The 25,208-nt window shown below is 48.3% G+C and overlaps 1 protein-coding gene across 1 annotated transcript in view; it reads right to left on the minus strand.

Annotated features, from left to right (window-relative positions):
• SORL1 (sortilin related receptor 1) overlaps window positions 1-25,208 on the minus strand; it is a 157,086-nt gene that overhangs the window by 109,951 nt on the left and 21,927 nt on the right. The window contains exons 3-6 of the mRNA XM_025465194.3: window positions 24,015-24,140; window positions 18,208-18,369; window positions 16,752-16,819; window positions 10,972-11,152 (exon numbers count right to left, since the gene is read on the minus strand). Of these exons, the coding sequence (XP_025320979.3) occupies window positions 10,972-11,152; window positions 16,752-16,819; window positions 18,208-18,369; window positions 24,015-24,140 (537 nt within the window). The remainder of the gene's footprint in view (window positions 1-10,971; window positions 11,153-16,751; window positions 16,820-18,207; window positions 18,370-24,014; window positions 24,141-25,208) is intronic.

Below are 25,208 nucleotides of genomic sequence, written 5' to 3' on the forward strand. Positions count from 1 at the left end.
TCTACAAAAATGAGAAGCTGATTAGGATCAGGGCTTCTCTATATATGGGTTTCAATGGTCCAGGAACCCTATAAATACATATGCAAACCATGTGTATAGATGCACTCATTCATCCTGCCGGGAAGGGCACACAATCTTTACCAGATTCTCAAAAGGGTTGATGATTCAAAAAAGGGTAAGAGCCACCATAAAGGCTCAGTGTGGGTTTTTCCAGCTCTAAAAGTATGGGACTGGGATGCCTGGGTGGCTCGGTGGCTGAGCATCTATCTTCAGCTCAGGTTGTGATCCTGGGGTCCTGGGATCAAGAGCCACATCAGACTTTCCACAGGGAGCCTGCTTCTCCCCTCTGCATGTGTCTCTGCCTCTCTCTCTCTGAGTCTCTCACAAATAAAATCTTTTAAATAAATAAAGTATGGGATTGAGAACTGAAGGCAAATTTTGCACAACTAGCTGGAAAGGGATACAAGCCTTCAGATGTACATAATCACACACGCAACTACTAAGCTTATCAGAATGTTGAGATCCCCAACCAGAATGGGTTCATTTTGCTTCATTTATCCTTGACCGTGTTGTTACTGTTTACCACACATTTTAAATTCCTATAAAGTAAGAAACATATCAATTTCTCTTAACTATAACACAAATGAAACCCATGTGCTAATATATGCCAATAAATACTATGTGAAGAGCAAGGGGAGGAACATGAAGTTACTCTTGACTCATCTGAGTACTGTGTGTGTGTGTGTGTGTGTGTGTGTGTATATACACATATATATACACACACACATATATATATATAACAAATGGTTAAAATTAGTTTGTTTGAAAGAGGCCAGGTAGAGAGGTACAAAAGACTGCCTTTCCAAAATGGCACAACTGAAAACCATGTTAATAGCTTGTACTAAGTATGGGGCCATAGGAAACGATGGATCTATTAAAAATATAAAACATATTACCTAAATGAGAAAACATTGCCCAGCAAGACTGTTAGGCATAGATTCCAAAAGCCCTCAAGTCAATAAAATTTTATAGCTATTTATAAAGGTCAGAGGATCCGTTTAAGCTACCCTATATAAATCCCTATAAATATATGTGAATACACAGATGTCAGTTGAAACATACACTTTCATGCTTTTATTTTTTCACTACTATCCCACTGTGGTTATACCTTAGAAAGGAGTCACTTTTCTCAGTGACACTAGGGCCATGATTAGTTAAGTTTTGTGGGGGGTTTTAATATTTTATTTATTTATTCATGAGAGAGACACAGAGACAGAAACATAGGCAGGGGGAGAAGCAGGCTCTCTGCGGGGAGCCCGATGTGGGACTCAATCCCAGGACCCTGGGATCATGCCCTGAGCCGAAGGCAGATGCTCAACCACTGAGCCACCCAGGTGCCCCTAGTTAAGCATTCTTAATGAGTGCTCTTGGGTGGCATGAGAATGGAGAATTCATACCAAGGCCAGTCTTCCTCCACAAATGCAAAAGTCACAGAGTACAAAGGTCATAAGAAATCTCAAAACAAACCAAAAAGCAACAACAATAAGAAGGGAAGGGAAGGGGAGGGGAGGGGAGGAGGGAGGGGGAGGGGGGGAGGGGGGAGGGAAGGGAAGGGAGAAAAGAAAAAGAAACCTCAAAACACATCCATCCCACTTCCTTCCAGGACAATCATTCCTAAGCCTGGACAATTCGGGCTCACTCCTAAGGAGTGATACTTTCTCGCCACCAAGAAACATTAAAAATTACGAGCACCTGGGTGGCTCAGTCAGTTAAGCATTTGCCTTCAGCTCAGGTCATGATCCCAGGGTCCCGGGATCAAGCCCCATGTCAGGCTCCCTGCTCACAGAGAGCCTGCTTCTCCCACTCCTCCTCCCCATTCCTGCTCTCTCTCGCTATCTCTTTCTCTCTAATAAATAAAATCCTAAAAAAAAAATTAACAATTAAACTGTGGCACACTATGGACTGTCAAACAGATGTATCATTAGCCCCTAATATTTTTCCTTAACAAACCATGGGGTTTTGTGGCTGTTGAGTTTCTCTTGACCACAATTATAAAAGTAAAACGTGCTCATAAGAAAGAAACATCCAACAGTATAGACAGGGGTGAGGTAGAATGCAGAACCTCAGCTCCCGACCCTCCACTCTCTCCTCCTGCCCGACCCTCCAGAAAGTAACAGCTTACCAACGCTCTGCTGGTAACAGGCTTTCATGGGGTCTTTCAGAAGTGTTCTGTGCCATCACACCTGAGCATATTTATATGGTGACAGACAATGCTACACTTACCCAACATCCATTATTCCTTCCTCTTTAGCAACAAGACCTTGACCGCCACCCCAAATAAGCCACTGGGGTTCTCTACCTAAGTGCAGCCACATGACTGAGTTCTAAGCAATAATTGTAAACCTAAGTGGTGTGTTGGTTTCTAAGAAGGCTGCTGAGAGACTTCATCAGTGGGAAGGGGTCCTATTTGGCCTCTCTCTCCTTACTCTAACTCCCATAAAGACTCAAAGGCTAGTATAGATATTCTGGACCAAGAAGGAACCCTGAGAATGGAAATCATTAGGTTTGTGGAACAGAGAGAAGCCTATTGGTCCCCAATAACACCAGGGCACCCACATACCAGCCGTAGTTTGGCTACCAATAGGCTGCCCTGAGGAGAGAAAAGTAAGTTTCTGTATTCACTAAGGCACTTGTATTTCTAGTCTGTTACCAGTAATCAAACACAATGCTAATTTGATAACATTTGCAATTTTATTTTCCACATACAACGCTGATCGTTGATAGAAATGTTGTTGTGCCATTCAACTTTCTTCACTCATAGAGTCTCTTGGACATCATCTGTTTAACAGCTCATGGGCACTGACATATTTTCCAGAAACATTCTTCAGTGGACATGCTTGTATATGTTACCTTTTTTAGAAGTTCACAAGAATATCTGTAGGATGCCATTCTCAAAACCACTAGATCAAAATTTTCAGTTTTGACAGAATAAACAGCCTTCCTGAAAGGCGATACCAGTTAATACAGCTCCCAGCACAAATACTTTCAGCCAGCATCCAGGAGTTATTTAAACGTTTCAAGTTATGCCAATATTACAGGGTCTGAGAATCTGTGATAAGTTTTTTTTATTTGGTGTTTTCATCCTGATAAGGAAACATAAATTAACATAAGAATCTGAATAATATGAATTTCAGAATGTGCATTTATGCTTACGTTTGAGATTATATCAAAGGAAATGAGAGGTCAAGGAGAAAAGAGCAGAGAGAACTAAATAAATGACACATTCTTGCCAAGTGAAGGCCACAGGATGTCACAGTGAGCTCTTCAATCAAACATTTCATGGAGAAAAGTGGCCAGAGAATGAGGGACTCCAAAGCACGTGGGGGACAAGGACCCCAGTTCAGAAGCACTGGGGCTCTAGCATCCACTGCCACCTTCCCCTCTGAAGCAGTGACCAAGGATCAGCAAAACATCATCCACGTTAACGTCGTTTATGCTAAAATATTTATAGATAACGTTTTACAGATATTTTATATATATGTATTTATGACTTGCTTTAATATATCCCAAGAAAAGGGGTGCCTGGGTGGCTCAGCCGGGTAAATGTCTGACTCCTGATCTAAGCTCAGGTCTTGCTCTTGGGGTTGTGAGATCTAGCCCTGCATTGGGGTCCATGCTGAGTGGGGAGCCTACTTAAAAAATAATACTAATAATAAAATAAACCATTCCAAGAAAAAAATAAGTAGTAGGTTACACAGCTGAAAAGAGATTAACAAATGTAAATAGTATTGAGGCTGAATGAGGGCACCTACGGAGGACCACCTACGGAGGTCCTATAAGTATAAACTGTTCTTTTACATAGATTTGAAAACATCCATAATAAAAAGTTTTAGGGGTGCCTAGGTGGCTTAGCAGGTTGAGCGTCTGCCTTCAACTCAGGTCATGATCTTGGCATCCTGGGGTAGAGCCCTGGAATTGAGCTCTACACTCAGCAGGGAGTCTTGCTTCTCCCTCTCCCTCTGCCCCTCCTCCTGTTCGTGCTCTCTCTCTCTCTCTCTCTCTCAAATAAATAAAATCTTTAAAAAAAAGAAAAAGTTCTACAAAGTTAGTATTAATTGGGAGCGCATCCAGAATGGCAGAGGAAGGAACTCAAAATCCACTCCTCCGAAAAGCAACAAAAACCCCAACCAAAGTTCTCAAAGTCAACTTTTTCACAATTCTAAAAGTTAAATAAAGGCTTGCCAAAACCCAAGGAGCACTTATTGGATATCAGTGGCAAAGCTCAGCAAGAAGAGGCAACTTTGTGGCCTCAATCCCATCCCCTTCTCCCTAGCTCTGCAGCAGCCTTAGAAACCCACAGCCTGGCAGCTCCAAGAACTGGGAAGACCAGCAGCCCCAGAGCCACTGAAGGGGACAGATGACTGCCACAGCTAGCTTGAAAACTGCATTCTCGGGTCTTCTCTCCGTATAACCTGACTCAGTTCACTGTACCAACAGACCTACAGCCAGGCCGTTTGTGGGAAACAGTGACAAATGGCAGACGTTTAACATCACAGCTGCTGGCAAGACATGACCACCTGGAGCTCATGGAAGGCTAAGAAGCCTGAAAGGAGGGATCCTTGGGTGGTTCAGCGCCTGCCTTTGGCCCAGGGCGTGATCCTGGAGTCTCAGGATCGAGTCCCACATCTGGCTCCTGGCATGGAGCCTGCTTCTCCCTCTGCCTGTGCTCTGCCTCTCTCTCTCTCTCTATGTCTATCATGAATAAATAAATAAAATCTTTAAAAATAAAAAAAAGAAGCCTGGAAGGAAAAGCTGGGGCAGTAGATGCCCAGAAGAGGCTTCGATAAGCTCTGAAATATCCCAGGGAACCTACTAGGTCTCCAAGCAAGAGCTGTGAGTCTGCTCAGGAGAGAAGCAATAAGGGCCTCATCTCTCATGGCCAGGTAATCACCTGGAGGCTCTACAGAAGCAGGAACCGAAGGCTAAGGTAGAGTTGTGGATGGCCAGACCGCAAGCCCCCAGCCCACGGTCAGAGGCATTCAGCCACCAGATTTATCTGTGCAAAGCATTTGAGAAAAATCACTATTCAATCATGGCCAGTCTCTAAGCCTAATTATTAAACATTTCACAGTCAAACACAATGAAGACTATAAACTCTACCAAATTAATGCAGGAAACTCACAAACAAAATCAAAATAGGCAACAGTAGGGAAAGGCAACAAAAAACATTCTGGGTAATATTCCATTGTATACATAAACCACATCTTCTTTATCCATTCATCTTTCGTTGGACACCGAGGCTCCTTCCACAGTTTGGCTATAGTGGCCATTGCTGCTAGAAACATCGGGGTGCAGGTGTCCCGGCGTTTCATTGCATTTGTATCTTTGGGGTAAATCCCCAACAGTGCAATTGCTGGGTCGTAGGGCAGGTATATTTTTAACTGTTTGAGGAACCTCCACACAATTGAACACCAATAAAAAAAAAAAATGGGAAAAAAATAAAATAAAATAAAATAAAATCACTTAAAGTAAAAAAAAAAAAAAAAAAAAAAAAAACATTCTGGGAAGGGGCCGCTTGGATATGAGCAGGTGCCTCGTGATACCATCTGAAATGTCTGATTTTAATAAAAGGATGACAGGACAAGCAAACAGCAAAGTATGGCCCATACTCAGACACAACACACACACACACAAAGAGTCAAGAGAAACCATTGCTGAGGAAGGCCAAATACTGGAATTACAGACAAAAAATTTAAATCCCCTATCATAAATAGGTTCAAAAAATTAAAGGGAAACCATGTCACAAGAATTAAAGTATGAGAACAACTGTCTCACCAAAGACATACTATCTATAAAGAAACAGGAATTATAGAGATGCAAATTATTTTCTTTTTAAATATTTTTAAAATTTATTCATTCATGAGGAAAAGAGAAAGAGGCAGAGGGAGAAACAGACTCCCCGTCGAACAGGGAGCCCGATGCAGGCCTCGATCCCAGGACCTCAGGATCACAACCCAAGATGAAGGCAGCTGTTTAACTGACAGCCACCCAAGCGCCCAAGATACAAATTCTTGAGTGGGAAAGTACAAGAACTCACAAGAAAAAAAATCACAAAGGGGTTCAACAAAAAATTTTAACTGGCAAAAGAGAGAGGCAGTGGACCTAAAGACATTAATTCTGATGATCCATAATAAACACAGATGAAATCTGAAAACATTACACTAGGAAAGAAAACAGTTACAAGTAAGGTCACATAGTATAGGATTCTCTTTACATAAAATGTCCAGAACAGGCGATTCTATGAGGCAGAAAACAGATTTGTGGTTGCCAGAGGCTAGGAGGGGAGGGAATGGGAGGGAATGGGAGTGTGGGGCAATGAAAATGTGCTGGAATTAGAGAGTGATAAGTATTACACAACTTTGTGAATATACTTAACAACCACTGAGCTGCACACCTTAAAAGGGTGAATTTTATGGCATATGAATTATATCTCAATACAGGTGTTATAAAGGTTAATTTTAAATTTACTGGTATTACAGTTTTATTTATAATCTGTAAAGGTTTTTGGGTTTTATTGTTGCGTATAAATTACACGCATTACATGCTTATACCTAGCTTTATGTTTGCGTACATTTAAGTAATGTTATAACTAAAATAATTCGTCAATAGCTTGGTTTGAGTCAGTTACCCTAAAATTCACACCCCAAGTGAGGTCAGCTAACTGTTCATAGAGAAGCCCACCATCTTGGGACACCTGGGTGACCCAGTGGTTGAGCATCTGCCTTTGGCTCAGGGTATGATCCTGGAGTCCCCGGATCGAGTCCCACATCGGGCTCTCCACATGGAGCCTGCTTCTCCTCCTTCTGTCTATGTCTCTACCTTTCTCTGTGTCTCTCGTGAATAAATAAATAAAATCTTTAAAAAAAAAAAAAAGTCCACCATCTTGAGACAATAACTAAGTTGTCTTTTTATCTCCATCAACATTAGAGGCTTTAAATTAGCATAATGAAGATTAGAAATTGGTTTTCAATAGTGGTTGGTCAGTCATAATGGCAAAAGTAGAAATGAGTTCTCAAGGGAGATCGGTGGCATGCAAGATATCTGAACTGGCTTGAATATCCTAAAGATAGTACTCTGGCATGAACAGGGCATAACAATTTAAGGAGGCCTATAACCTGTATTTTTAGGGGAAATGGCTATGACTTATCAAGCTTTTATTTTTTTTTTAAGATTTTATGTATTTATTCATGAGAGACACAGAGAGAGGCAGAGACATAGGCAGAGGGAGAAGCAGGCTCCCTGCAAGGAGCCCGGCATGGGACTTGATCCCTGAACCAGTATACCCTGGGCTGAAGGCAGACACTCAACCGCTGAGCCACCCAGGTGTCCCTTAAAAGCTTTTACACAAGAGGATTCTGGTTGCCTGATGCCAGTGCAAAGGGTAACAGAATCTTGCCTCTATAACAGGACTGGTTTTCTGTGAAGATCCATATAGAGATATTTTAGGGTTGTGGGCCATCCTGCCTCCACACAACTATTCAATTCTGTCACTGTAGCATAAAAGCAGTGATAGACAACTTGTAAGCAAATAAGCATAGCTGTTTCAATAAAACTTTATTGACAAAAACAAGTGAAGGGCCATAGCTTGCCAATCCCTGCTCTAGAACATTGTGTTTATACCACCCAGAAGAAGAGAGGAAATGCCATTAAGCCCATACATTAGGTCTCTGCTTACTGATGCATCAATTGTGCAAGAAAGGTATATACCTGGCTTTCATGATTTACTGGTGGTGAAGCTACTGAGGAGCAGCTAGTCCTCACTTATTTCCAACATTTTGGCAACTATTGCTATCTACCAGAAAGAACCTAACAGCTGTATATTGCCAAGTTAGCCACTCGATGTTGGTCCAGTTTGCAGAAACACCTCATTGCTGCTTTAATGGCCTATCATTTTAGTGTAGACTATTAAGACAAGTAAGTGAACTTCATGTCAAAAAAAAAGGGTATAAAAATTAGGCTTGGGTTAAAAAAAATCAAGGGGGAGCACTCGAGTGGCTCAGCCAGTTGAGTGACTGACCCCTGATTTCAGCTTGGATCGTTATCTCAGAGTCGTGGGGTCGAGTGCCCCACATTGGGCTCCACACTCCTTGTGGATTATGCTTGAGATACTTTCTCTCCCTCTCCCACTACTGCCCCTCTCCTTCCACACGCTCTCGCACATGCCTCCTCTCTCTAAAAAAATAAATAAATAAAATCTTTATAAAAAAAAAAATCAAAGGGCATCAGACACAAACCACATATGAAATAAGAGCCAGGCTAACAGGGCACCGGTGGATTCTGAAGACTCAGATACCACTTCCAGTCCAGAATCCAGATGGCTGTCCCCACATGTTCTAAAAAGCTAACTTGCAAAGAATTGTAATCATTCACGGTACTGGAAAAAAAGCAAAAGAGTTAATCACCCAAAACCAATTTTCTGTGGTTTTGCAATTAGTTCCTTGACTTTCCTAATTTGATTTGAATCCATTTAATATTAAGGTCACTCAGAATTCCCCAAACCCAGGCAGCCTGAGTGCTAAGCACACCCCAGATAAGAAGTTACACTTGCAGACCTCAACACTCCCACTGATATGGTTACCCAACCAAGGCCAATGTTGTTTATCCTTATGGCTCAGCAGTCTAATGTAATAAAAAGGAAGAAATTAAAGGGAGAAAACACTCATTTTATCATCCACTGCCAGTTGGGTCTCTTCCCTCATCAACCCATCCAATCTACAATGATCCTTTGATAACAGAATTGACTATTATCACAAGCTTCTGCCTACAGAAGGCCTCAGGGAAGAACTTCTCAAATTTTAGAGTTTCTTAGGCAGCCTAGGGAATGCTGAGAACAAAATGCATTTGGGCCTTGAAATCTGCTTTTGGAACAAGTGCTCTTGCATGATGGTACTGTGAGTGCTCCTAAGACCACAATTTGAGAAATCTTTCCATGTGGTGGCCTACCTCATCTGACCTAGAGCCTCTAATTAACACCATTGACCTTGGAATCTGGTGGCCCGTCCACGTGCTAAAGGATGAAGCCAAACACATAAATACAGTTTTGCCACCAATATCATGTAAATAAATGAACCACAGAGAGGTGAAAGCTGACTCTGAAAGTACCAATCATTTAAGACCACCAACTTTCCCTCCCAAAATCTACTGGCCTCTGCTTTCTAAATCAGGCAGGCAAAGATGGCATTCATTCAACTACTGTACATCTGCTACACATCAAGCATTGTGCAAGATCTGGGTACTACATCAGACACCGCCTCTGAGCTCACCACTGGCCAGGAATAACAATCAACTTGCTGCCAGCACCCTGCAAATAAACTACGGCGTGAGAACAGACATAGCTATTAGGTAGGAATGGAGGGCTTAGAAAGCTCTCACCTCAGCTCTTAGGTGTAAGATCCAGAAAAAATAGGGGCAAGAGCAATGCAATGAGGGCTTTCCGCCTCAGCCCCAAATCAGTCAGTAGGCAAATCTAGGCATCAGTTACTGCATCTTAAATTCAAGAAATTAAAATCATATAAATAAATTCAGGCCCAAAGAACTAAAACAGAGAAGACCCAGGAACACTCCAGGACCTCAGGACTGCCAAGAGGATGTCACAAGGTATCAGTGCTCAGGCCTGGCTTCTCACCCCACATTCCCCCACCCCTCTCCTCTCTGCACCCCAGCCCAAGGCAATCCAAGGATGCCTGTCTTCTTGGCCACGGCCTGCCTGTGTGTGTGTGTGTGTGTGTGTGTGTGTGTGTGTATACATAAGAGAAAGAGATAAAGTGGTAAGCAGGGCAGGAAAGGAACTATCTGGCAAGTGCCCCAATGCAAACAGCCTAACAGAAGACAAACCACTATAATTAATAGTGACTCTAAAAACTTTTTGCAAAGTATATATTGGGGAACCCTTCTTGCCTATAGCCACCCACATCTTCTCTTCCTCTCATCTCAACCTGATTCTCTGCTTTCCTTGCTGGGGAGGTCCTGTCTCTACCCTGGAATCCTTCCAAAGGGAGCAGCCTGCCTCTGCCTGGCCTGCTACCAATTCATGTATTTTAAGCGAGAACCTAGGGGAAAACATTACACCTGATTTTAGTTCCACAAGGTTAACTGTGATGGAAGGCAAAGCGCCTGCCAGTGACCAGAAGCCATCTTCAGAGCCCGAAGTCAAGGAGGGAATGGCCACCATTGAGAAAATAAGCACTTCTCCTCCAGGAAGAGGAGCCCAATCTGCTCTCCTCAGGGGGGCTTTTCCCTTCACACTGGGCAGGACAGTTGCCACTTGCAACTTGATACAGTCGCAAGGCAAGCCCTGTTAAATAATCAACTCTAGTTTTAAATGCGCAAGCCCCCACCCGTTCCAGCATCTGGCTCCATCCAACACATCAAATCAAGGGGAAGATTTTCCCAAAGGCTGAGAATTAAGCTACTTACTGACAGCTGGAAGCTTAATCACTGCTTTTCTTAGAGCATTAACTCCCACTAGCCAATGACTACACATTCTATTAGCCATGGAAATTAACATGTGTCCAAAATTCCCAACGAAATCCTCCTAATCTGAAAGGAAATCAGGCAGCGAGATTAAAGAAAATTGCCACTGAGCCCCACCTCTCCTCTCGGGGTTCTTTCAATTGGGATTTCAAAGACACTTGTGTTTGACAAGGATGCCTGGCTACCAGGAAACCACCAAATCCCAAGAGCCCAGAGACATCCCGAAGGACTGTCCACGCTTCTCCACTCCTCCGACCTTCCAAGACCACCCAAGCCCCACGGGAATGTCTGTCTACGTCCAGTGTCCCTCGGTCAAGCTCCTGGCCGCACTGACCCTCTCCCCGCAAGACGTAAACTCACCTGCTTGGTCCCAGGATGCAGACCCTGAGAAGGGAAACTTGGAAGGAGTATACGCGTTCCTGAGCGCTGTCCACTTACCACCGCCTTTGTAGCAAACATGTATTTGTCCCGGAGCTGGAAGTCTCTCACTTCCTCAAGAATCACCTCCTGGTTCTCCAGGGACTGGAAGAAGTCCGTACTTCTGAAAACCGTGGAGTAGCCAGAGGGTTCGTGCCGCTCCACGTAGATGGTGTTGGGCTTGTCATAGGGATCGATACCCCTGGGGGAGAGAGAGCGGTCGCTGTCATCTCCGTGTGTCACCACAAGAGGCACGGAGGCTCGGCCATGCAGATAGCCAACTGGAATTTAAGGACACGATGGTGGGGGGGGGGGGGGGAGGACAAATGATCCACTCTGCCACAAACGCAGCCCTCTGGGTGCTCCTCGGCTCAAAGACGGGAAGGGACTGCCATTGCCCAGGCTTTAGGTTGCTACTGTGCTTCAAAGCGCCCTGGGTCTCCCTCAAGGCCGGCCTTGGCCAAGCTCAAGAAGAGCAAAGAGAGGAAAAAGTACAGGGTGGGGTATTTTGGAATCAACAGGCAAGGGACTGCTTGGGGCTGTCAGCTGAGTTTCTCGCCTCAAGTTACAAACCTCAGAGAACCAAGGAGTGTGTTTTCCCGGGGCGGGAGGCTCTCACAACAGCTCTAGAAGAAACCACAGGAGGAGCCCACGAGCCCAGCCTTGCTAAGGGACCCTGCCCCTGCTGTTGGTCCATCCTGTGGCGCTGTCACCCATCGTGCAATCAGGACTCATCCTGCCAGTACAAAGTCACGCTCTGCGAGGCTCCTTCGCAAACTTTTTTTTTTAACTTATTTATTCATGAGAAACACAGAGAGAGAGAGAGGCAGAGACACAGGCAGAGGGAGAAGCAGGCTGCATGCAGGGAGCCCGACGTGGGACTCGATCCTGGGTCCCCAGGATCACGCCCTGGGCCAGAGGCGGCACTAAACCGCTGAGCCATTGGGGCTGCCCTACACAAACTCTTTCTCATGTGTACTTATCTCCCCAGTGTCCTTCAGAAGCTCAGAGCTCATCCCTCTCCTGCTCCCTGTGCTCTGCCAACAGAGCACCCTCTGCAGGGATGCCCCCACCCCTGCAGGCACTCCGATATGCATGTCCAAACCCTACTCATCTTCTGAGGTCATGTTCAAGGCCCCTCTTCCAGGAAGCCCTCCCCCAAAGCTCTCCTTCCTTCTCCCAATACCCGCAGTGTAGCCGTGCAGTGCTCAATTTCAAAGCTTACATATTAATTTTACGTGAGTTTCAAACAAAGGTAGAAAACTGCCTTAGGTGGGCGGATGTGGGAATCACTCCTGTGACTTTATACAGCGGTGCTTCTTAATTCACTGTGGTGCATCTTATTCATCGCGTCCTATTGTTCATCATAACGTGTCTGAGCTTCCTAGAGAGAGTACAGATGCCTTTAAAGGCCACGTCTTCTATTTCTTTTTGTCCTACAGGGCTCCCAGCTGAGCTGAATCTTGCTGCCCTGAATTCCTGCACCACAGTACAAAGGTGGTCCACGAATTCAGTGCATTTCCAAACTGAATGCTGTAAGGTTGACTAAGTCGAACTCTCTCGAGAAGAATCTCAGAATTGAGGTCCCCTCCAAATGAGGCCCCCAATGGTAGCTGGGAGGAGGACTAATCTGCCTTAGATTTCCTAGCACTCAGCAAGATACCAGGCCAGGCAGACCATTCAGTGCATGGGGCAAATTAAGAGAGCCTCAGAGGGGGGGACGCAGGGATGACCCAAGCAAAGGCAGGACTCGCTTCTGTACCTGTCTTGGCACAGCGCCATATGCACGATGGCTCTCAGGGTGACGAAGGCTCTGAAATAACATTCCTTCAAACATACACTGTCAAAAGCATGAGAAGGAAGGAAGGAGGGGAGATAGGAAATAGAAAACCAAAAGATGCGACTTTCTCCCCACAATCTGGAGTCTCAGCAGGGCACTGGAGAAGCTAGCGGCCTCCGTCCCAGTGCAGGAGACAACTGCTCATCATCAGATTCTCTGTGTGCGTCTGTGTGGGGGTGGTGGCATGTTCTCTCTTCCACAATTAGAAGTACTGATTAAAGTACTTCCTCTACCCTAGAGGATATGCAAATTAAAACAAAGCTGCTGGATATTTTTAAAAAGGCAGAGAGGAAGGGACCTTCACTCAGATAATTTTTGAAACTGAGCTCACCTCTGTTATTCTTTTCCTAAACAAAAGCGGTATCTAGAGATAGAAAGAGCTGTGGCTTCCCTCCCAGTTCTCTTCCAGGATCCCTACATGGACCTCCCGTTTCTGAGAGCCACTCCACCTACAAATGCTGCTACTTTGCAATCGCTAGCCTTCCACTACTGTTGCCTTTGCCCTCGTTTGAAAATCCCAAGCCTTGCTCCATCTCTGGGCACAGGCACCAGTCCTCACCTGGCCTCACCCACAGCCCATGAGCGATGCTCCACGGGGCATCCCGGAGTCCCTCCCCGACCGCCCTTCCACTGTCCTGTCTTGCCAATCTCCAGCTCTGGATTACACAGATCACTGGTTTTCCGGCCTCCTGCCGCTCCCAGGCTGCCACGCGTTATTGAATAAATGTATGCCATTCTTCTCAGAGAAGTTAGATTACACTCTCACTCACTATGGGAAATCCTAGGGGAAAAATCCTCCAAACGGCCTGAAATTCCCTGACACCAGACATGTCATTATCTAAAATAAGATAGGCCAGTCCTTTCCCCTAAGATATCTGCATCCATGCACAGAGGCACAAGTACAACCTACAAATCCCCAAACGTGGTGTTCCTTTACTCAGCCATCCTTCCAGTGTGCCTCCCCTAATATATGGTTACCTAAACAGATAAAAGGACAATCTGTCCCCTTAAAATTCAAATAAAACAAAAGGAAGTTCTAATGGTACTCCTTGGGTGGAGGTTATACTTGGCTAAGAGTGTGGTTACAATTTCACTACGACACTAGTGAATTTCTTCTGCCCAAGGAAAAAAACAAAAGGATCAGAAACAGGCGCCCTCTTTGAAAAGGAACTCCAATGGAGCTTGAAGACACTCGGCTGTAAGGCCCCTCCCGGTGCTCTCTCCATCTTCACTGTCCTCATTCATCAAGGAAGCAATACCAACTCAAAGACATTCCCCTTCCAACAGAGCTAGAAGCAGCACAGACAACATGTACCAATGCATTTCATGAGGTTTAAAAACCACATGGGGGGATCCCTGGGTGGCGCAGCGGTTTAGCGCCTGCCTTTGGCCCAGGACGCGATCCTGGAGACCCAGGATCGAATCCCACGTCGGGCTCCCGGTGCATGGAGCCTGCTTCTCCCTCTGCCTATGTCTCTGCCTCTCTCTCTCTCACTGTGTGCCTATCATAAATAAATAAAATAAAATAAAATAATTTAAAAAAAACAAAAGAGAAGTTTTAAAAAATAATAATAATAAATAATAAAAATAAAAACCACATGGAAAACCGAAAACACAAAAGATATGCTGAGAACTATAAGTGAACATACACATGTGATACCTCATGTCACAAAGGACCATCCTCAAATATACAAAGTGCTTCTAGAAGTCAATGAAAAGACTAACCATTCAACTAGAAAAAGGGCAAAGGGCATGAACAGACATGTCATTAAAAAAAAAATAATAATGACCCTTAAGCAGTTAAAAAGATGTTCAAACTCACTTGTAATAAGAAAAATCCAAACTAAGACTACACTGAGATACTATGTCTTGTCTAACACACTGGCTGGGAGAGGCACCGTCCCATGTTACTGAGGTGAGAGCAAAATTTGACACTCTGTACAGATTTGACGATCTCTACCAAAGTCAAAATCTTAATGCTTTATTCACTGGAGTTATATTATATCAGTAAACAAAACTGGCCTAAGCCCCTGCCCTTGTGGAGCTTTCATTCTATAAAAGAGGCAGACAGAGGCACCTGGGTGGCTCCTTCGGTTAAGTATCTGCCTTCAGCTCAGGTCATGACCCCAGGGTCCTAGAATCAAGCCCCACATCAGGCTCCCTGCTCAGCGGGGAGACTGCTTTTCTCCCTGTCCTGTCACTCCCCCTGCTTGTGCTCTCTCTCTCTCTGTCAAATAAATAAAGAAAATCTTTTCAAAACAGAGAGGGAGAGAAAGACAAACAATAAGCATAATAATCCCATATTAGAATGTGGTAAGTGTTATACAAAAAAAGAACAGATCAGGGCACAGGGAGTAGTTACAATTTTACTAGGATCCTAAAGATAGTAGGCCTCATTTAGAAAGTGTTATTTGAATAAGGTAAGGGAGTACACAATAAGTATATCTTGAAGAAGAGCAGTCTCGGTAGGGGAGAAAGCAAGTGCAAAGGCCCTGTGGTAGGAATGTGCTTGGCATTAATCTGAGAGTAGTGATGGCACATATTAGAGTGTTCAAGGCAAAGAGAGGAACAGCATGATCTGACCTGTTTTTAGGAAGATCGACCTGGCTACGTATGAGAATTAATTCTAGAAAGAAGTAGTAGCAGAAAGACTGCCACGAACTAATGAGTGACAATGATGGCTTAGAGTAAAGCTGTAGCTGAGTCGCAGATCCTGGATATAAATCGAATATAGAGACAACAGGATTTCCTGACAGGTGGAAACTGAAGCATGAAACAAACGTGAAATCAGCAATGACTTCCAGCTCTTGGCCTGAGCAACTAGAAAGGAAATAGGGAAGATTCCAGGGGCAGCTGACTGGGGGCAGGGAAGGTCAAGAATCAATTTGGGAGTGTGACCAGGCTGAGTGTGACCGGGCTAAGTGACCTGCTGGCCCAGCACGTCCGCTCCCAGGCATCTGTTCTGCACATCCGTCCACACAGGTACGAATGCACCTTCTCAGATCCCATACTGCAACCCGTAACCACGAAAGATGAGAAGCAAGTAGACTAGAGACCACTGTGCGTCCTCGAGTACAGCCCTGTGAATTTATCTCTCCTTCTCAAAACCCTTCAGTGGCTCCTCACTGCTTTCACAATTCGGTCCAGATTCCTTTACTGAGCACTGCAGATTCGGATCACGACAGTCCCTTCCCAAACTTCACCCAACACACTGTTCAGAAGTAAGACTGTGTGTTCTCCACCCAAGTGCCACGGTGCCTGGTCTCTGCCTTTGGCCATTCTATTCCTGTCTGCAATCCCCGCCCTGCACACCTCCACGCCCCTCGGATACGTCCTGGCTCAACGGCAGCCACCTCTGAGGAGCTGTGTGCAGTCCTCCCATCTGGAAAGACTATGTCCCTCCTCTGGCTTCTCCCGCTACGTCCGTGCAATCTGTGCTGCTTTCATGATGAGTGTTACATGCACAAAATGTCATTTCTTACCACCTAAGCTGCAGTCTCCTTAATAACTAGATCCATAAATTATTCAACTTCTACCCTAAAGCATCTAGCATGTTTTATATTCAGCAGACATCCTCCCAAAAAATAACGTTATGAATGAACAAGTGAATAAATTTTATACAGAGAAAAATCCCCACTTTTGTTATCATGCTCGAAGAGTGAAGGTCTTTAGAAATTCAAATCCATGCAAGTGCTTCGAGATTCCCCTGGGTTCCCTGATGGATTGAAAAATGCAAAAGCTCTGTCACTTCTCTCACAAATAACCTTCCTGTCTCATCCCCCACCACCCTGCACGGTGAGTGTGTCGTACCTGAAGCCCTACTTCCCAGGTCTGGAACATGCCTTTCCTGAACCACACACTCCACATTTCAGGTGGGGGCAGGTCTGTCCTCCACGAAGGAGCCACAACCAAAGAAAGGTGATTATGTAATTCAAACTTCTTCAGGAAGTAGATGACTTACCAAGAAAAGGACTTCACGTGTTCCTGAATCAGGATCCAGGTCTGGCCAAAGTCATCAGACTTCCACAGCTGCAAAGACCAAAAGGACATGACGGGATGAGGATGCAAGAGGCAGGCACAGCCCAGACTGGCCTGGCCATCAAACCCCCGCCGTAGATAACACACTATCCGTGAAGACAGGCCCGGAGGTTGCCAAGGCCGGCTCAGTCCCTCCAAACGCCAACAATGGCAGGGAGGGAAGGCCAGATTCCCACCCTCATGTCCCTCTCTGCGGTTACAAAGGCCTCAGGAATGATGGCAAGGAAAAATGGGTCTTGTCTTCCATTTACGGATCATCAGAAATTACAGTTCACTCAAGATTAGCCCTCACGGATAGTAAAAACAAAAGGATGACACTCTACTTTCTTGAGTGGGAAACGGCGTCCTGAAAAACCCGTTAGTGGGCCACGGTGATCGAAGGTGAACAGAGAGGACGCTGGCTAAGTGCAGAGGCAAAGAGCACCAGGGGGCATTGCCTGAATACGAAGCATAAGGCCACGAGTGACCGACTTGCCGATCTCCGCCACAGCCCCTGAGCTTCCAGACACATCACCTGAGAGTTCCTCTGGCCCTGGTGACCATGTACTAAGCGCCAGAAGACCAAAAACAACATGAATCCACCTACACTGGTAAACCGACCCACTCCATACTTGGGTTCTTCCCTCAGGCATGTAAAGGGAAACAGATCATGTTTTGGTTAAACAGCCTGCAAAGAAAAAGAAATGTTCCAGGGTTCCTCTGAGCCAACCGCTCAAAACTCAGTTAACCCGATCCTACAGGGTCTACGGGTTTCATGGGATTATATCAGACCAACAGTCTCCATTTGCCAAGTTTCAACCTTGAGATATAAATCCTACTTGGGCTCTCTCCCCATCTCGCATTCCTTTAAATCCAAATTTAAGGAGAAAAATACACACATTTATATTATATGCACATACACACACACACAGGAAAAAAATTAAAGTTAATGGCAAGTTCAAATAAATGGTACAAAAGCAGTGTGTTTAAGGTGGAAGACGGGAAACGTAGAACAGAAACTCAGTAAGAGGTCCCAGCAGAGCTCAGACTCCAGATTTCTTTAGCTGGCTCTCTTGGATTAATTTCCAGAGCTTCGATGTACCCCACCCCCGCCAACTCACCCAAAAACCCACAAAGGCATATCTACGCTGAGAAGAGTATGATGTTTAACTAACAGGGCCTACCGAGCGTTTGTCATGGCACCCCTGGCCAGGACGCAGACTGAGCATGCCAGGGAGATACAGTTTTTCTCAGCCCTGGGAAGTGAAATAGTACAAAGGCAAAGCTGGGGAGAGGAGGAGGGAGGGGCTGGGGAGGTCACTCAAAGGACACCTAATCCACAGGGCCAGAACAGAAAACTCGAGAAGCCGCACCTGACTGTGTTCCAGGAGCTCTCTTACCTGCTTGTTGGGGTGAGACCTGTCAAAGCCCAGGAGGAGGTCGGAGGCCTTGCTATGCAGAAGGAGATCAGCTGCCCGGAACGGGATGGAAAAGCCTTGGAGGGTGTTGCAGAAGTCAAAGGTGATCCAGAGGTACTGGGCATAAGCGTCTGCAAAGATGTACTGCAAGAGAAAAACAGAAGAGCTCAGAGCGGGACCTGGCCAGGGCCGCCCAACACTGGCCCCCGCCGCGGAGACTCAACACAGCTTCCTCTCCATCTCCTCGTGCACACCAAGCAAGGCTCAGGGAAAGAGGGGGTGCAGGACAGGCTCCCCTTTAACCGGGTAACAGAGCGAGACAAGCCTCTCTATTTTTTTCCTTTCAACTGACCTGGCCATTCTCATGCTCCAGCAAGTCATTCAGGCACAACCAGAGGGTGGCTGGCTGTTGGTAGCTGGGACAGAGAAGTCCCCCTCTTCAGACTGGCTGCCCACACCTGGGTGACTCAGTGGTTGAGCGTCTGCCTTTGTCTCAAGTCGTAATCCCAGGGTCCCTGGATGGAGTCCCCATCGGGGTCCCCGCAGGAAGCCCGCTTCTCCCTCTGCCTATGTCTCTGCCTCTCTCTCTGTGTCTTTCATGAATAAATAAATATTAAAAACAAATTGCACACAGACCAGACGGCTTCTCTCTCTCCATCCCCTGGGCACCTACGGGGCATGTCTTTCCAGGAAAATCCCTACAACCACTCCCATGTAGGAAGATGAGCCAGCCAGGTGACAGGGCAGCTCTGAGGTCCAAGCTGCCAGCAGGGCCGGCCGACTCGCTGTGGGCCCAGCAGGGAGAGCCCTGGCGAGCAGGGGCTTCACCTTACTTAGGCTCTGGACCAGTGTGACTGCAGAGTGACTGCCAACCTCAGGAGTTCTCCAGGGGAACCAGGGCCAAGGCCATTCAACTTAACATGTGCCTAGGGAAGGGAGTGCTCTCTCAGTCTGAAAAGATTTCTCCAGAAATCTATTCCATGGCTTCTAAGGGTCTCACATTTGAAGATCTAAAAATCACGTAAGCCAGGTATAGAAATTATCGTCACATCGTTCGTGATCACGGCCAAATGCGTCCACAACAGGGGCGCCCGGCTGACTCAGAAGGTGGAGCCTGGGACTCCTGATCTCGGGGTCATGAGTTCAAGCCCCATGTTGGGTGTAGAGTTTATTTAAAGAAAACAGATGTGTCAGGAACACTTCTTAGGACACGTAGCATGTGAGTGGATGACCTGCGCATGGCTTAGCTCATTTCGCCCTCTGGTCTGCGCAGCCAGTCAGCGCGTTAGGTAGAGTGTTATCCTCCTTTACTAATAAGGACACTGAAGCATCCAGAGGTCAAGTGGCCACGGTGACCAGGAGGCAGCATCTAGGGCGATGTCGGCTGGGTCAGAGCCCACCCCTTAATGCTTCACCAATCCTTTCTTCTCTTCCTCCAACAAAGAGGCAGGATTTCCTGAACCTAATGCTTAGGGATCACACCACGCCCCTGGGCTCAGTCAGGTGCCTCTTCTCTTCCCCTCCCCCCAAGCCTGGGTGGCAGCTCCCTCCCCTGGCCCTCCTGCCACTCGGTCTCCTGCCAGGCCTCCCTGCCCCACACCTGACCACTCTGCCCTGGACCTCTCCTCTGGCTCCTTCCCTGCCTTCATCCACTCCCTGCTGCCCGGTCGAACCCTGACTTCTGCCCTCCTCGGCATGGCCCCTCTGATGCGCCAAGAAGCTTCAGCATGGCCAGAACTGAGTCCTCCGAGGCCCTCCCGCCAGGTCCCTAGTTCTCAACATACCACCCACCTGCTCCCAGCCTGCATTCTCACAATGCGAGCTGGGTTTTCAGGCCACTGCCTTGCCTCGGCCCCACTCCCTGCTGCCACACACCCAGTTATGTTTTCCTTTTCATGGTCTCTGTTCTCCTGTTTATCCCCAGTGCCACCAGTACGGCCCACTCCCTTCTGGGGCCCACGAGCAAACTGGAGCCAGGCGCTGGGCTTCCAGTCCATCTTGTGCCTTCCAGGGCTTGGCAGGGTGTGGAACATTCAGAGGGTGACACAAAGTCTGGCTGAGTCACTGGGCAACTTTATTATCTATATTCCATGACCCACCCCCCTCATTACTTGCTGAGCCCTCTCTAATCCACCCTGCATCTTGCTAGGACACATGCTTCCCTAAGAGACTCTATTTTTTTTTTTAAGATTTTACTATTTATTCATGAGAGACCCAGAGAGAGAGGCAGAGACACAGGCAGAGGGAGAAGCAGGCTCCATGCAGGGAGCCCGATGCAGGACTCGATCCTGGGACTCCAGGATCACGCCCTGGGCCAAAGGCAGAGCTCAACTGCTGAGCCACCCAGGGGATCCCCCCTAGGAGACTCTATTTACAGCAAGTCCCCTACTCAAAGATCCTTCCACAGCTCCCTACAGTCCTGGAGGTTTTGAGAAAGCAAACTCCTCCATCTTCAGCTGGGGGCCTGCCTGGTAACTCGGAACGCCTCAGTGCAAACCCTCCACCCAAGAAGGGGACTCTGCGCTGCCTGCACAGAAACCCCACGCTGGCACCCTGAAATCTCTCACCCACAGCCTTCTCCCCGTCGAGGACACCACCAGCTGTGCTCAGCTACAGGAATCATGCCCGTCCTCGAAGCTCCATTTCCAACCCCAAGTACCCCGTGAAGTCTTTACTCCTCTGATCAACCTCTTAATCCCCAGTCCTCGGTCAGGCCCGGCTGTTACATAATAGGAAGTGCACGTAACAGGAGATCCAGCAGGTCCCACTCTGCCCTTAGGTCCCTAGACTGCCTGCCTGTCCAGGCTACTCCAGGCCAGCCCCACAGATTTGCTGGCAGAGCTGACCTCTCAGGTGACTTCCTAAACTGTGTGATTTCAGAAGTATCCTCAGACACCCCCATCTCTCCCACCCTGTTTGCAATCACTGAATATTCCAGCTTTTGGCTTCACACGATGTTTCCTCTTAAAATACTGATACCTCCAGAAACCTAAAATAAGCTACAGAACGCACCTCCACGTTAGCCTAAGCAATTCTCTCCAGGTCTGAGTGGGCACGAAGACAAGAGGAAGGACAGAGGAGGCAATGAAGGAATATACCTCCAGAAGGTGAAAACGAAGGCTGGTGGGGGGGACCACCTCTCAAGGCTGGGAAGCCTGGCTGCACACACTCTGGGACCTTTTGTAAGGAGCCCAGACGTACTGCATGGCTGACCTCGGATGCGCTGTGGGGCCGGCAGCACTGCCAGGTGGCCAGGGCCGCGCACTGCTTCAGGGAGGCAGCACACAAGGCTGAGAAGAAGGAAGTGGGGCTGCCAGCAGGTGCGAAAATAGACCCAAACACTCACGTGACCCCAGAGCCACTCCATCTCCATTGCAAAGAAAACCACTGGACCAGAGCTGCTTGCCTAACCAGCACTTCCCTTCTCCTTCCACAGGCACACATCCCCTCAGACTTCCACGTGGCCCTTGCGTGACATCCTCACCTTTCTAAGCAGCTGCTAACGGTCATTTCGACCATCTCAAACCACTCTCCTTGACAGCACCCCCAACATCTTCACATGGGGGATGTGCCTGAGCCCAGCACCCTGGCGGTGTTGACGGCAAGGCACCCGGCCTGTGTGAAGTTTCTCAGGAAGTGGTAGGTCTGGTGAGGCAATGTGCCTTCCAAAGGACAAAGGCAAACGTAACAGAAGTAACTGGCACAGTAAGAGTCACGGTTTCCTTCCTGAGAAGTTAGGAAGGGGTAACGCCCTTCTTTGGGGAACTAGAAACTCAGCAGAGAATGCTGCGTCTCCAACCCCACTCAGCCTGCTCCAGGCCTGCGCTCCACCTGTCACTAGGTTCTCCAAGAAGGCAGCTCCGCTTCCATCTCCTCACCGGCGCCAAAGCATGTCCGTCTCTCCCATGTGAAGCCCAAGATGCACCACCTCGCACATAGGGGGACCCAGGCTGCAGGCATACCTGGCCCTTCTAGTACCCCCAACTCCTTGACAACCATCCCTGGCGTTCTCGTCTTGCTTGTCCCAGCACCCTGGCCCCTGGCCTGCTCCTTCTCCAGACCTCATACTCCAAAAGCCCCGCTCCCCCTGCACCCCACCTGCTCTGCAAGCCCAGAACATCATCTTTCCTGTCTTCTGACTATTCAGACATGTGTGTGGGCCTAGCAGCTGCTCACCACAACCCATGACAAGCAGGAAGGAAGTCGGGACCTGCTTGCAGACATCTGTGCCCTTGTGGTAGGAGGTGAGGACGGGGCAGATGGAGCTGAAAAGGAAGATTCCAGACGGACCATGGGATGGTTCCAAAGCCACAGATGCAGTAAGAGTTAGCTCTGAGACAATGTGTAAAGACAATGGTAATAATAATCAACAGGTACCATCCTGACAAGGTGAGTAATCGGAATGTGATTTGCTTCCTGGAGGCAGGGGGTGTACAGATCTGAGTCCTGGGAGAGGTGGCAAAGCCAGCCAGCAGGCTGGACCCTGAGGCAGGGATCCTCACCTCTCAGAAGCCAAGAGCAAAGCGAGCGGCAGGGCCTCACCCAACTCTGGGAGCCCCAAGTGCCAGGCCTGCCTGACCAAGTACAGTGGGGAGAGGCGGTACAGAGGGCTGGCAGTCTTGTCTACAGAGTCAATTCCCTCCCACACCTCTTTCTTGCTTTTCATCGTGGAGTGAGTTAGGTAAGAGGGGAGCTGTACCTAACTGCTGCTCTAATTAAAAACAAACAAATACCAGAAAACAATTGCTTCTATACCCATTAGTAAATAGCTGCTTCCTTGAAACCCAGAAGGGGCCTCTCCTAAGGACCAAGTGGCCCGGCCCCTTCCCCAAGGCCTGTTCACAATCCAGCAACTAAAAGGTTAATGCCTGGCCAGGCAGGGTGGCCTTCAGGACCCAGCTCCCTCCAGACGGGGTCTGCTCTGATTGGTCGGTGCCATTCCAGTGGCTAAATATTTTGAATACAGGCAACCTGAGACGCCAGTGCTTGGGGGGGTGGCGGGGGCACCTGGCCAGAGGACCCTGTGGATCTTGTTCCTTGCCGGATGAGCCACAGATGAGCCACGAGCAGCAGCTACCCTCATCTCAGGGTTTCCTGAGCGTGCTACGGCCCACCAGAGTGGCGAAGAAAGCAATCAAATACAACTCTGCAAGCTAAAGCTACCCAGCCTTGCAGGCTGCCTGGTTCCTGCCCTCCCGGCAACTGTGTCCGCCTCCCCCTCCACCTCTCCCTCCACCTCTCCGGAGGCCCAGGGCAATCTCGAATCAATGCTTCCTCCAAATCAAACTGCCCGGGTTCTACTGCAGAGACAAAGCCAGGCCAGCCAGCTGGGAAAACAAGTCAAGAGGCACAGCAGTACGTACTCCCTGGCCTTGGTGTTCTTTCCTATACCGTTAGGGGCTGGAGGGAGGGGGTGCGCACACGCGTGCATACACACAGGCGCTGGTGATGCCAATGAAACCGGGCATTGGGCAGGCACCCTGGATGACCTGCACTGGACGGCGGCGGTGAGGGGCCCAGTAGACCCGGGTCCCATTTCTCCCACCTGTGAGTCGGGCAGTCCACCGGTTGGGGGTTTCCTGTGCTTCAGCCTGACACTGTCTGCCCAGAAATCCTGCCTGGCCGGTACCCGGCTCTGCCCTAAGAACCGTGTCCTGCCAAACTCCCAGGACAGCAGAAAAACAGCCCCCGGCTACGGGGCGCGCTGCCTCTCCCGGCGCCCCCTGGGCAGGGCGATCACCCTGGGGTGCAGCCCCATGACGTCACGGCGGGAGGGCCCGCCTCCTTACGCGCTTGTTGTCCGCGGGGCTGTGGTAGAACTGGGCGATCACCGCTTCGCTGCTGTTTCCCTCGCCGAAGTTCAACTTCTCGGAAATTCTCTTGAATGATTTTCCGTAGTCGTAAGACACGTACACCTGGATTGGGAGGAGGAGAGGGCGAAGAAGGGCTGGTGAGGAATGAGGCTGAAGAGCTGCGGCTCTGCCCCCACCTGTGCACGTCCCGCCCTGGGTCCCGCACGTGGCTCCCGCTAGGTCCCTGGTGTCAGGACGCGACCGGTGAGGAGAGAGGATGCGCCAAGGGGAGGCAGGGCACCTCTCCAGCCGCCCCTGCCCCAAGCTTGTAGGGGCAAGGAGCCTGCAATCCACAGGCTCCCTTCTGAGGCCAAGATGCCCCCTGGCTGGCGGGGGTGGGGAGCACCCACGGATGGCAGCGACCATGACCTCCTCCCCGCGGCTGAGTTCAGTGCCTAACACACTACATCCAGGGGCAGACAGGACGGGGCAGGGACCGGGAACTTGTTTTGCCACCTGTTGAAATATCCCCAAAAGGTAATCTAATTCTTCACCCCTCTGCTGGGACATTCTGTTCCTACAGCACAGCAGAAGATGAGCAAGAAAACCCTCCCCGGCCTCCCCGGAGAAGCCCGAGGGATGAGAAAGAAGCGTGGAGAGATCAAATAAGCACGGAGGTTGGGCAGCCCGGGTGGCTCAGCGGTTCAGCACCGCCTTCGACCCAAAGCCTGATCCTGAAGACCCGGGATCGAGTCCCGCGTCGGGCTCCCTGCATGGAGCCTGCTTCTCCCTCTGCCTGTGTCTCTGCCTCTCTGCCTGCCTCTCTGCCTGCCTCTCTCTCTCTCTCTCTCTCTCTCTCTCTGTCTCTCATGAATAAATCAATAAAATCTTAAAAAAAAAAAAAAAAAAGCACGGAGGTTAAATGCTTAGGTACGAGACCCCCTGCCCCAGCACGGACACTACAACACGGGAGGACAGCCACAGCTGGGCACCTGCCGGCAAGCACTGCTGCTCTCCTGCTTCTGGGCCTCTGGCTACCTGGTAACCACGGTGCATACAAGTAACTGTTGCTCCCTGAGTGCTTCCCAGGTGCCAGATACCGTGCCGCTCCCTCCGTGGGAGCGAACTCAGGTAGCTCTCCCCACAGCCCTGCGTGGCAGCAAATGCAGTTATTAAAATCACTTTACAGGT

Source organism: Canis lupus, chromosome 5 (genome assembly GCF_003254725.2).
Source record: "Canis lupus dingo isolate Sandy chromosome 5, ASM325472v2, whole genome shotgun sequence".
Classification (NCBI taxonomy): Eukaryota; Metazoa; Chordata; class Mammalia; order Carnivora; family Canidae; genus Canis; species Canis lupus.